Raw genomic sequence first — 13,190 nt, forward strand, 5'->3', positions numbered from 1 at the left:
TCTGAATATTCGAGCAGCGCAACCTATAGAAGTAATTGAATGCATGTGAATATGAATGTGAAGACGTATGAACGCACTATATGTTATCACTCTCACATCAACGTCCTCGCATTGCAACTTTTCTACGTGGTAGACACAAGTGGGTCATCTCGGTGATGAAACATCGGAAGCAGCTTAAAGCACTAGTGCGTTTCTGCGTTTCAACACTTGACTGCCACTCGGACTGCGCGGGTTTGATTCTTGCTTGAGCCCTAACGTTCATTCTCCCCATTTAGCAGGATTTTTTTCGCTCGAGAACAACGCCGCAAACATTTTCTGCGACACGGTATTATTAACAATATCACGTGTATTAATACATCATCTAGGCGTACGTCTGCAGTGCGGCAAATTAAACAGAGAAGTATATTGTCAGTGGAGATTGTGGAACTACAACATGACAACGCTATCAATGTAAGTATATATACCCTTGTTTTTCTTGCGCACCCACTGTCGGACCGGCAAAAAGTACAGTGATCATTTAAACTTATATAAAGCTATGAATAGTGTTATATGGGAAAGGAAATTTACCAAACAACAGAGGGAACTCTGGCACATGAGAAAACATGAGTAGAAAAGCTAAAGTTAAAAACGATTAATTAGGCTAAAGTTAAAAAACAATAAATTCATTAAAAATCTTATGTACGTATACACACAAAAAATATGAACGCTGCTTTCGTTTGTTTTTGTTTACATGTAGCCTGAAAAATGTGGCACGTACCCACTCTTGGCGATGAACCAAGAATTTGTATAGTAACCCATGAATGGTAACCGCATTGTTGCCTACTAAAAAGTAATTTAAGAAAAATAAAAAAAAGAAAACACTACAAATGTAAGGAGAAAGAAAGCGCAAAACAAAATAATAAAAAATAAGCGTGATTGCAATAAGGATAAGTTAAATTTTGAAGCTGATCAGGCAGGTATGTTTGTTTGACCCGAATAAATTGCGATGTACGTGTCGGATTTCATCACATTTTAAAATTGCTTTGGGAGTGTTTTTCCGGTATTCATCAAAGTGAACATTACGTTGGAGTACGTTTAGTGGTTTAATAAAATAACACACCGCATGAAATGCGTATATGCGGCAATATCTTAAAACGGAGAATGCGAAGATAACAGTTGATGCGGTTAAGCCTGGATAAAGGGGCCATCAAGCAATTAATCACTCAACTTGAACGTAGCTTCGCAAACGAAATAGCTAGAAGTGTTTTTCTAACTAATTATTGATTACGACATGATGCAACATAATGTTCAACCCTTATTGGCAATGAAGGGAAGTCTATGGATCGAAACTGGCCGTGCGCCACCGCTGAAGAATATTATCACACAACTGCGTCCGTGTTTTTCGTGCGAATATTATAGAAAACTTTTTTCTTACTTTCATTATGGGGGCGCCACTTTCGGCCGCTGGCGTTCCAGGATGCTAAGCACGTGCTGGACCACGTCTCTTTGATTGCCTGGTTCTCGGCTGATAATTTTGCTGCTTATGGCAGTTGGCATTACTTCTTGGTTACCCGGCGGTGGTGCACAGTGCCAGAGGAGGTGTCTCTGGGTGGCTCGCGCCTTCTTGCAGTGTTGGCATACATCAGTGGTTTGACGCGAGTAGGTTGCTGCTCCGGGACGTCCGAGCACGCTAGTGTCTCGCTTTAGTCCCCCTACCCCTTCCCCTTTTATGCCAGATCGTCAATAAAGTTGTTTCACTCACTCACTTACTTTCATTATTCTTTTTTTTCTGTCGATCTCGCGTTGTGGGTTTATGCCACACCATTGCTATCATCGCCAACAACTTGCTTTTCTTTTTCGTTGGCACTCTCGTTCTAGTCGTATACTTCGGACGCGATTTCTTTCCCAGCTCCCAAGACGTAATCCGTTTCCGACCGACGTGCCCCGCGATGGCCGGCGCGGATTATTCGCCCGCCGTCTGCAAGGCTGTCGACGAAAGCGCCAGTCAGCTTCGCCAGCTGAGCATGGATCTCTGGAACAATCCGGAGTTGGCGTTCAAGGAGGTCAAGTCTCACGACCTGCTGACTCGGTTTCTTGAGGTACGAGGACTCAAGGTTCAAAGGAACTACCTCCTGGACACGGCGTTCAGAGCCGAGGCTGTCGCCCCTGGAAAAAACGATGGTGAGTCGGGATACGTGCGGGATATTGTGGCCACATGCTGCACACTAACGTTACGTGAGTAGTAATGAAACAAAAACATAGTTTTATCTTATTACCCAATATACTCTTTCGCAAAAAATATTTTTATCCTATTACTTAATCACTCTTTCGCAATTTCGATATCGTGATTAAATCTCCGGTTGGCGTCTGCGCTTTTCGATGGAGGAAGAAACGATGTAGGCCCATGTGCTCAGATTTGGGTGAACTTTAATGAACCTCAGGTGGTCGAAATTTCCGGAGCCATCCTCTACGGCGTCTCACATATTCTTATGTTTTTTTAGGGGGGGGGGGGGGGGAGTGTTAAACCTCACATATCAATCATCAATTTCAATATCACCACGCTTACAGCAAAAAGACGCTTGGAAAACGAGAAAATGTGCAAAGAAAAATTGCGGCAAGTGACGCCACCCAGAGATTTCCGTGCCAAAGGCTGTGACGTCACACGTTTTGACCACGTCTTCTAGCTAGGTCTTACGTTGCTACTAATAGGTAAACATTAAGTGCGTCATCGTCGGAAGTGACCACCGAAATAAGATAGCACGTCTCAAGCAATTTAATGGACCCATTGTCAACAAATGCGGAAAAGAGGCTGTCAAACCAGTCGCGTCACGCGCGAAGATTAAAGTGAGCTATGTAAAACTTTGGCGTGATCCTTCTCCTGTATTAATAAGCTTATAGTGGTGAAATTAGCAACACTAGTATTCAAACTATTATATAGCAATCAATCTAAACATATTCCTTGTTTAGTTTTAGAGTGTTCTTTTTTTACACAGTAGTTTAACTACTTCTATTGCTGGAAATCAACGATGGGATCTTTTTTCTTTTTATAAGAATCGCCAGTTCCGTTTATTATGAGTGGATCTGGGCTCATCTTTCCACCCAGTCTTCTGCACACTTCTGCAGTCGATTGTCGTGTTTATCGAGCCTATTTGCACTCGCATTTCCGATGGAGGCGGAAATGTCGAGGCCCGTGTGCTCAGATTTGGGTGCACGTTAAAGAACCCCAGGTGGTCAAAATTTCCGGAGCCCTCCACTACGGCGTCTCTCATAATCATATGGTGGTTTTGGGACGTTAAACCCCACAAATCAATCAAGCCTATTTGTACTCTTCCTGCAAGTGCCTATATCATCCTTGTCACTTTTAAAGGCCGTTTGTCGTTGACATTGTGTTGTCTAGCTTAGAAATCAGACGTACTTTGCAGGTGCGTATCTTAGTAATGTCATTCGAGCACTGGAAAAGTGCATTGAAGATAAGTACGTTACACTGAAGACTGTTTTAAAAAGTAAATACGTATTTTTGATCATATAGTTAGGGCTCGCTTTAATAACAATTATAATTATCTTCTTACTTTCACATTTTCGCAACGTTATTACTGTAAATTGTAAAGTACTTTAAGTAAAGAGAAAATCTGTTAAGATTCTGCTTTGCTTAAGGTGATTATTTGGTTGTTAAATTTGAGGCATCTAGCAAATCTATCTGTTGTAAAACAGCAGCTTTGAATACGCTGAAATTGTAAGAGCTGCAGAACGTTGCTATGGCGACATAATCAGTTGCGCCTTCATAAAAATTGAATATTTGAAAGGGGGCAAATGATAGCCTTGCAACCCACACAATTTTTATATCCATCGGTTGACCTGGTACGTTTCAAACAAAAAAAAATGGCGTTGTTTCGTGAAATGGCGTATGCAGAAATTTCTTTCGGGTGGGAGGGGGGGGGGGGGGGGCACATCTTCGATGTGAAGCGGCAGCCGGGCAGGCGAGTGGGGTTAGATAGGATTTTGTGCTCCGTGTCCAATAGCAGAAAGACATTTCGGGAGCGGCACCTGCCCAGTGTGCCACTCCCTGGCTACGTCACGGGTTTAATGAGACGCAACAAAATCTGCCCGCACAACGAGACAGATGGAAGCAAACAGCGGTATTCTGCTTCCAATGTTTAGTAAGCCGCTAGGTGGCAGTTATGCGATGCCATCAATAGGCTGATGCATTGTTGAGTAGCGACGGCTGTTGTACGGATACTCGGATCCAATCGAAATACGTCACCGCTGCCACTCCGCAACCTAGAAAGAGTTGTATACAAAAGGGTGTGATCGCACACGCTGTTGCCCTTGCTATCCCTACAGAAGTCAGTATAGACGACTCCTTCATACTTCATACTTGCTATCTCCTCACTTCCTACTTCGCGCGGAGGCAGCAGCACTCTAGTCGTTTTGCCTTTTGGAGCTATGGTATTTAAATGCTCCCGCGTTTTTTTTAGAGTTACGTGAGGTGGAATGTTCAAAAAGTCAGCTGCTAGCCTTACATCGTATAACATTCAAATTTCTCGCTGTTACATTCATGACTTCGCGCTTGCAATGAAACTCCAATCTCTTTCTTGTCAAGGTTATCTTTAATATTTGAAGTTTTCCGGTTCTTTACTGTTGCGGCCTGCCCCGCCGCGGTGGTCTAGTAGCTAAGGTACTCAGCTGCTGACCCGCAGGTCGCGGGATCGAATCCCGGCTTCGGCGGCTGCATTTCCAATGGAGGCGGAAATGTTGTAGGCCTGTGTGCTCAGATTTGGGTGCACGTTAATGAACCCTAGGTGGTCAAAATTTCAGACGTCCTCCACTACGGCGTCCCTCATAATCATATGGTGGTTTCGGGACGTTAAACCCCACATCGTCACTGTTCTGGCCTGTTCGGAACGGTCACAAAAATGAAACGTTTAATTGCCTATATCCTAAACCTGTTTCATCGTCGAAGGTCCCACGGTGTGCCTGATGGCCGAGTACGACGCCCTTCCAGAGATCGGCCATGGCTGCGGCCACAACCTGATCGCCGAGGCATCCATGGGTGCTGCTGTGGGTGTCACGGAAGCCATGAAGAATTTCAACACCATCGGCGGCAAGGTATGTGCTCGTTGGTTTCGAGAAACATGGAGTGCCCGTGGGTCGCATGTGGCAGCTTTGCACAAGTACGCAATGTGCGGAATAGGCACGTCGCTTAGACGCTTTCTGTAACGGGTGGCACAAATGCAACACGTACTCTACGAAAGTGATAATTGGGAACAACGCATTCGTAGCACAAAACCGCCACGAAACTCATATGAATGACAGGAAATCTGATACGGGTGACAGAGTCACCAGGAAATTCACGTGGGTGGCAGAACTGCAAAAAAAAATCGCAGCATATCTACGGAGTGAATGATTATGAGTGGGGCGAAGCTTCTGTTGGTCTGTCCGTTTGTCTATGTATCTATCTATCTATCTATCTATCTATCTATCTATCTATCTATCTATCTATCTATCTATCTATCTATCTATCTATAATCTTTCTGTCTGTCTCTCCGTTTGTCTGTCTTCAAAATAGTTGACTGCTGAGCGAGTTGGCGCTTTGACATAGAAACCATTGTGAGGACGCAACTGTAACACAACACACAGGAAGAAACAGACGAGAGCAGGCACAAACCACCAACCGGCTCTATTAAAAGAAAATCCACACCTTTATACATCAACACTCTGCGCAGGGGCTCCGCCGCAACATTCAAGAGTGCTGAATTCGAATTTCTTCCTCGCCTGTTTTGAATTTTCTTGGATATCGATATATCAGCTTATTAGGTTGTTGATTGGTGATGTAGTATAACGTACTATACAGTAAGTCGACATGAACCAAGTGAAATATTCTCGTTTGCAAGTTGGTCGTCCTTGGAACACCAGCCGAAGAGAGCGCCGGGGGAAAGGTACTGCTGCTCGAGAAGGGAGCCTTCAAGGACATCGACGTGGCCCTCATGGCACACCCGGGTCTTCAGGACGGGCTCAAGATGCACGTCAACGCCCGGCGCCAAGTAAGGATCGGCCGGATTAATTCGTTTATTACTTTGTCGGCTGATGAAATTGTGACGTCAATTGGTGCGAGAGCCATGCTGATTTTACCAAGGAGTATTTGAAGTGGCTTTAACGTGATGTAATATTCGTCTTTTATGTTGTATTTAGCTTTTTGGTACTCTAATGAGGTGAGTACAGTATGAAGACGATTAGAGAAACTTCAGAATACAGCCGTTTCGTAAAAGTGGGACATGTAGCACTCTCTGCAATGCATAATGGCGTACTGACACGAACGCTTTATGTCGCTTTTGTTTTTGTGTCAGATAAGTGCACAAGCCCTCGAGAGTCCTTAAAATGTACTGGTAAACATGACTGCACCCTGAAAAAGTATTTAGTATGTTTTTGAAAGCTAGTTTCGCTTCCTATTGTACTCTGAAGTCTCGACACTTTGTGAGCGTCTCATCAGGCGCAAGTTATCGTGGCGTTTCCAAGGCCGCTTCAACTCATGGTGTTACGTTGGGGACGCACAAGAGGCCAAACTGAATGTCTTGGTAACTCACGTCATGACAGTTGTTTGTACTGGCGCGTGAATTCACCAGAATTAGCGCTGTAGCCTGAAGTCATGGTAGTGTAGATTCCAGTCGCTGTAGTATCATCAAGGAGTCACACAATTAAAACTAATGAGTGTGTAATAGAAGTCATTAGACATGATACTTGGAAACTATCTCAGCAGACTAAAACCTAATTAAGAAGCGTCACGCCATAAAAGCCTCAATTGCAACAGACAGAATAGAGCTTAGAAGACAAAAATGGACATAATCAATAGGCATAAGGTAGCCGCCGTAAGAAGGTACAACATTGAGAGAACTTAAGCGTGCTCTAAAGCACAGAAGAAGCCACAAAGCTGTGAAGACCAAACATTGCATCGGTAAAAAATCTGATGTATGCATTAAGGGACAAAATCACTACAGATATGGATAGGATAGTAGTGGTAGCAGAGGAGTTCTACAGAGATCTGTGCAATAGCCGAGACAATCAGTATGATCACGTAAGAAGCAGCAATTATCGAAATGAATCGCACATCCCGCCATAACTATAGCGAGAAAGTAAAAAAATAATTAGAGGGATTGCAAATAGGCAAAGTCGCTGGTGAGGATCGGCGTACATCAGACCTTTTGAAAGACTGTGGAGAGATTGTGTTAGAAAAAACTGGCCACTGTGTATACAGACCGTGTCTTGAGGGGAGGGTACCAGAATTTTTGAAGGAATATCAGAATTTCCCTGAGCCAGAATAGTTGCTGTCCACAACACCTGAAGCCGCTGGGAGGCCAGGGCCATATGAAATATTCAGAAAATAATGTTGATTCCTCCTGCTTCTCCACTCGAAGGACGCCACATTTCCTCTAACCTCTTCACAGAACGAGTGAGTTATGGCTTTCATCCTACTATTATCAGCTCAGTTTGTTCCGGAACGCTGCGACTTCTACGGTTAAACTATGTACTACTGTGTCCACTGTTTAGTGACGAGACTTCAAATATCGGCGCACAATGCAAGTTTATTGCCGTGATGGACTCTCGTTCCTCAGCTCAACGTCCGGTACGAGGGCAAGGCGGCACATGGTTCAGACTCGCCTTGGGAAGGTTTGAACGCCCAGGACGCTGCGGTCGCAGCCTACATCAACATGTCCATGTTGCGACAGCATACCAAGCCAGCCGATAGGATACTTGGTAAGTTACGGTATAGGCTGGCACATGTACGTCGGTTTGAGCGACATCTGTCGCGCTATGTTGAACAAACAGACTCATGGAGTATGAGAGATGGTAGGCGAGGAGGTGTGTTTCCACAAGAAGGCTTATTAAAAGAGAAGTCTCTTCTTCGAGGCATTGGTGCCTGCGACATTTCTTTCGATGACTTCGCAACGCTTGAAGCCTCAATGTGCCCCTGACTTTGTCTTGTTTGGTGTTCTGCCATATTGCGGGTAAATTTCTCAAAAAAAAAAAGCAGAAAAGGTTTTCCGTTGTTCAAAAAGCACTGATAAGGAGAGCTGCATTTCTTTTGTTGTTGTTTTTTCAGCTACAATAGCAAGCTAATGACCCACTTATAACGGCTTAAAAGTCCATTTCCTTGAGCGCTGAATGGTTAATTACTTAGAATTGGTTTTATAGCGCTCGGTCACAATCTGGACGGCAGCCGCGTTTTTAAGGGGGGTGGGGGCAAACTGCAAGAACACTCGAACGATGCGTTCTGGGCAAAATTGACGCCGTTTGCCGATTACCCCTGTTTTCAAAAAGCCTGATCGGTAGACTGCATTGCCGCGTAGGATGAATTCTCAGGCGGGGTCTATCTCAAACTACTTGTTATCGCTATGCATGGCACCGGAGTGCGCTAACACACGCAGGAACGTGGCGCATTAGCGTTATGGACAAGTGTATTGACCTCTGTACTTAGGTTTAAGGGTGCGTTAAAGTACTTCGGGTGGTGTAAAGCTATGCCGAAGTCCCACATTGCATCATACTCCATGGCCATGTTGTTTATTCGTGGTTGTACGCGGTAATTTATTTGCGAACACAATGCAGGCGTCGTGAAGCAGTTCGGCGAACGAGCAAACGTCACCTCCGAGTCCAGCAAGCTGGTCTACCACGTCCGGGCACCCAAAGACACCGAGAAGGACGCGCTCGTCGCGCGAGCAGAGAAGTGCTTCCAGGCGGCCGCACGGGCCACGGGTTGTGGAATCGACATCGACAAAGGCATGGAGTACAAGGAGCTCATCCACAACGAAGCCCTTATCGAGACCTACAGGAAGTACGGCGAGGCTCTTGGTAAGAAAGTTTTGAAACTTTTTTCACTCTATCTATTTTCAACATTCGGGATACTGAGGGTGACGGTCAAAAAGCCTCTGATGGGCTTGACTTGTACAACGACCCCTTACGTTATGTTCCATGCTGTTGATTGATTGATTGATTGATTGATTGATTGATTGATTGATTGATTGATTGATTGATTGATTGATTGATTGATTGATTGATTGATTGATTGATATGCGGGGTTTAACGTCCCAAAACCACTATATGATTATGAGAGACGCCGTAGCGGAGGGCTCCGGAAATTTCGACCGCCTGGGGTTCTTTAACGTGCGCCCAAATCTGATCCATGCTGTTGAATAGTACGCGGTACAAGGAGGAGGATCAATTGGTGGTCAGTATTAACGCGATAGCGTTAAAGAGCTCGTGTTGCAGAAAACTCGCCGCCGGCATCGGCCCCGTTGGTTGTGAGCGAAAAATCGTCTGTGCTTCTGTGACCTAAAATTCAAGTTACCGAGATAGCCGCAGGAGGCCGCTACTTGTCCACGTGTGCATGATCACACTGCAAAAGCCGCGTATTCGAAGCAAAAAAAGTGCTTAAGGTCGCGAGGCGCGGTAGTTTCTTTGCCCTGCCACACCTCCCTGCTTAGCTTCGAACGCTTCCATCGGGACGGGAGAAGAGATAATGCAATTGCAGCATGCGACAAACATTTGTAACTCCACTCGCACTGGACAGATTCTTAATTTTTTTTTATTTTAAGAGTGATGATAGATACCTACGAGACGCCTTTCTACCATTGCTGTCATTTTGTGTCTAAAGTTTCAAATTGATAGCATGGGCAGCGTGTGTTCAACACGCGAGTAAAAATCTCGTGAACACTGGCGATACGAATGCTGCTGAACCAGGGACGAAACGAACAGACCATCTCCGTCGCACGGAGGGCACAAGTGACTACATCACGCCACGTGCGAGGCCTACCTTCAATTGCTCCTCAAGCAGAGCGAAAACAACCCGCTCGTCTATGGCGGAGCGAAGGAGCATGAAGTGAAGCCGAGAGAGAGGGCTGCGTTGCTCGAGCAGCCATTGGGCAGTTTGATAATTCATGTGTGGTCACTGGCGCCGGCCCGTTCGCTAACTTAGCCTGCATCAGCAAACGGCCCGTTTACTTCACGTTGAGGCGACGGACAGAATGAAAACCGCTTCCCCACGAGGAATTCATTTACGGTAGCGTTTTGTAGTTACGCTAGATGGGATTCAAGGGCGTTAGCTGGTAGTGTCACCTTTTATACACTGCAATTTGTTTCTATCACGTTCATATCTTCTCCCTGGCGTCGAAACTGTGTTTTTTGCGTGTGTGAAGAGCCCTGAGCGTTGGCAAGACGACCGGCGAAGAAAGTAGCACTTATAGCACTATTACCCATACCATCTTCGTCTGTCGTCTGTCCTGTGTGATATAACTTATTTTAAGGTGGGGTTATCAAGTTTTTTTTTTTTTACTAACAGTCATCTTTTCGGCGCTTCAGGATGGCTTCGCGGGGAAAGTGATTATTTCCGTCCAGAAAACGAGGACCAACTGTTTTTGCCCTATTCGACAGATGTGACAAATTCATAGCTTGTCAGTTTCGAGTGGCAGTGGCGATTTTTGAGATAGGAAGCCATCCCATCCCCATAAAGTTAGAGGCTGCATAACGCATAGTTTCTGTTACGTGTTCCATTTAGCTTATCGAGGCTGTCAGCACAGGTGCGTCTTTGACTAACAATACGAAAAGTCTAAAAAAAGTTGACTCTTGTGGGGTATTCTTTTTTTGTACTTTGTATTCACGGCACCGATAAAATGTAGTGTCAATATTTTCACGTTGTGTAATATTCGCCAAACGTTTTTTTTTTTCTTTTACTACGGTCGCGTTACATCCATCCATTCATTCCGAACGCAGTGAATGAGTTGGCCGCCATCACTTTCGTTCCTGTCCGATTTCACTTAACTTAGAGTAGTTGCGTGGGTTGAATGTGGACTTTTTGTGAAGCGTATATTTGTTCGCGGTGGGCCCCAACATTGTTCAAGGGAGAACCCGTAAGTCCTAATGACTTAATTTTTTTTTCACGGAAGAGGTATGTACGTCATTTATCTGTTGACATTTGACTACGGTTTCAGCAATGTTAGTTTGTGCAGGTTGTTGGAAGTACCTTGGTATCTTTATGACGCACGATGTATCATGGTCCAAACATATTGATTTCGCATGAAACAAATACCTTAGAAGCTTATGTTATTTACACCGTACGCTCCGTGTTTCTGCTCAGGAAACCAAACTGCTTACCTACAAAACACTTATTCGACCCATTCTCGAATATGGTAGTGGGGTTTGGTACCCCCATCAGAATTGTGACATCAAAAAACTAGAAGTCGTTCAAAAAACAGCTGTGCGCTTTGTATGCAAAAGATATGACAGGCTATTTTCTTCAAAGCCTTCCCCAGCTACAGGTGTCACTACAATCGCGAAACGTCGCCATGTTAAATGCCTAAAACTTCTGCACATTTCAATCATTTTTTCTCGCTTCAGCACTCTCAAATCATACCTTAAATTGTACAAATCTTCGTCTACGAGGAGAGACGATGCCCTTAACATCGCAACTATTTTCACCCACGCTGACAAGTTCAAATACTGCTTCTTTCCCTTCACCTATAGAAGCCTGGAATTCACTGCCCGGCAGTGTTCGTTCTCTACCCCTTCCAGAATTTCTGGAAGTCTGTTGATGAATGTTGACTTGTTCTTGTTGTTTTTTGTTTCTTCCACTTCTGCAATAGCCTCATTGAGGCTGCAGCAGGTAAAAATGAACAAATAAGTAAAATTTGTGCAAATGTGTATGTATGCGTGTGCATGTATGTTAAGTGCGTGTATGTGTGTTTTGATGATGAAAATACGCTCATGGGGCGTTCCCCTCCCTCACAACGTCCTTGTTGAAAGTTGGACGAGTTCCTGCGGTATTGTCTTTCAACAGACTGCGCCGCGGAACTGTACACAATACAACGAATTTCAAAAAATTACACACCAGAAAAATTATAAAAACTTCTGTAAATGTTCTTTTTTGTGTGTGTGTCTCGTTTCGCGGCGCTGTTTGGTAAAATATGAACCTTGATCCTAAATACTTGTGGAGGAAACCTGCCCTCAACCCGCCCCGCTTGCTGTCCGTTAACCGTGGCCACAGGTGTGTCGTTCGCGGACGCTTTGCCGGGCGTCACCATCCGCACCGGCGGCTCTACGGACGCGGGGAACGTTTCGTACGTGCTTCCCACGCTGCACGCAAGCTTCGGCATCGGCGGCGGCGGCTCTGCCGTGCACCACACGAGGGCGTTCGCCAAGGCAGCGGCGACCGACGACGCCCACCAGGCAGCGCTACGCGTCGCCAAGATCCTCGCACTCACCGCGCTCGACCTGATGTCCGACCCCGAACTCGTGGCGCGCGCCCGGAGCGACTTCGAGACTTGGAAGGTCGCCCGTGGTGCGCCGTCTAAGTGAACCCTTTGCTACTGCCATGGTCGATCGTGTGGGACTTGTACACGATTAGTCTTCTCATCGGTCGCCTATAACACTCTCAGCTGTCCTCGTAAAACAACTTCAATGAGGCCAGTCGGAGGAGCGACATGCCAATGTTCTCATTGTGAACAAGGGCCGCAACGAGGCCGAGAACCCGCCCCAGTTGTCCCACTATCCGGGCTCACCGAACCATGGGCTTATAGAGCCTTGATACATACCGGGCCGAAATGGTCGCCTCAAAAGAGGAGGTCGTCGCAGGTGCACGAGCTTCCAATAGTTCGTTCTTTATGCACGAAAAGGGAATACAGTGCAAAAATTAGTTATCTTACTAATTACAAATGGCATCGCGCGAAGCGATAGATTACTGTATCATTTTTATATTTTTTCATATATATTGCGAGTTACAATAAAGAAAAAATGCAGGCAAGCAGCGTGTTACGTACTCATGTCTGTCATCGCGAGCACCCAATTTCAGTGTGGTTACGCTGTCGCATTCGGCACTTCTACTTTTTAATTACGCAGACCTGACTTCATGACGTCCTCTCTACCTAAAGGTGCAGTGAAAAAAAACCACTAGAAGACATTTTTTTTAATGTAGCAAAACGGTCATTTGGGCTAGTGGGTGACCATTGTTACGTTTGGCCCGGCAGTTCGTCTTAGCACACGCCATTGTGTGTGAGCCAGTCTGCGAGATGGCTTTCTCTCCGATTTCGGCACCCGGACGGAAGCGAAAACCACGACGCTGTCCTGCAGGTGGGCTCGGCAGTTTGCTGCGGTCGGGTTACGAGGGATTCGACGGAACCAACGCGAACAACTCTTTCGTTGAGCGGAATCTCGGTACAGTTTCACCCTTC

The 13,190-nt window shown here is 45.5% G+C and overlaps 1 protein-coding gene across 3 annotated transcripts in view; it reads left to right on the plus strand.

Moving 5' to 3' along the window:
- Positions 1-1,490: 1,490 nt before the first annotated feature.
- The window catches only part of LOC119168157 (xaa-Arg dipeptidase-like), a 43,611-nt gene continuing 31,911 nt past the window's right edge, over positions 1,491-13,190 (plus strand). For 2 of the 3 annotated variants that reach the window (XM_075867349.1, XM_075867348.1), the window contains exon 1: positions 8,687-8,820. Coding sequence is in view for 1 of the 3 variants with exons in the window: in XM_037419562.2 (XP_037275459.2) it covers positions 1,929-2,160; positions 4,940-5,085; positions 5,871-6,020; positions 7,587-7,728; positions 8,578-8,820; positions 12,008-12,318 (1,224 nt within the window). In the remaining 2 variants the exon portion in view is untranslated. Of the gene's footprint in view, positions 2,161-4,939; positions 5,086-5,870; positions 6,021-7,586; positions 7,729-8,577; positions 8,821-12,007; positions 12,661-13,190 lie in introns of those variants that run through there. The other variant, XM_037419562.2, reaches the window with a different exon arrangement.

The sequence above is a fragment of the Rhipicephalus microplus genome, chromosome 6 (genome assembly GCF_043290135.1).
Source record: "Rhipicephalus microplus isolate Deutch F79 chromosome 6, USDA_Rmic, whole genome shotgun sequence".
NCBI classification, from domain to species: Eukaryota; Metazoa; Arthropoda; class Arachnida; order Ixodida; family Ixodidae; genus Rhipicephalus; species Rhipicephalus microplus.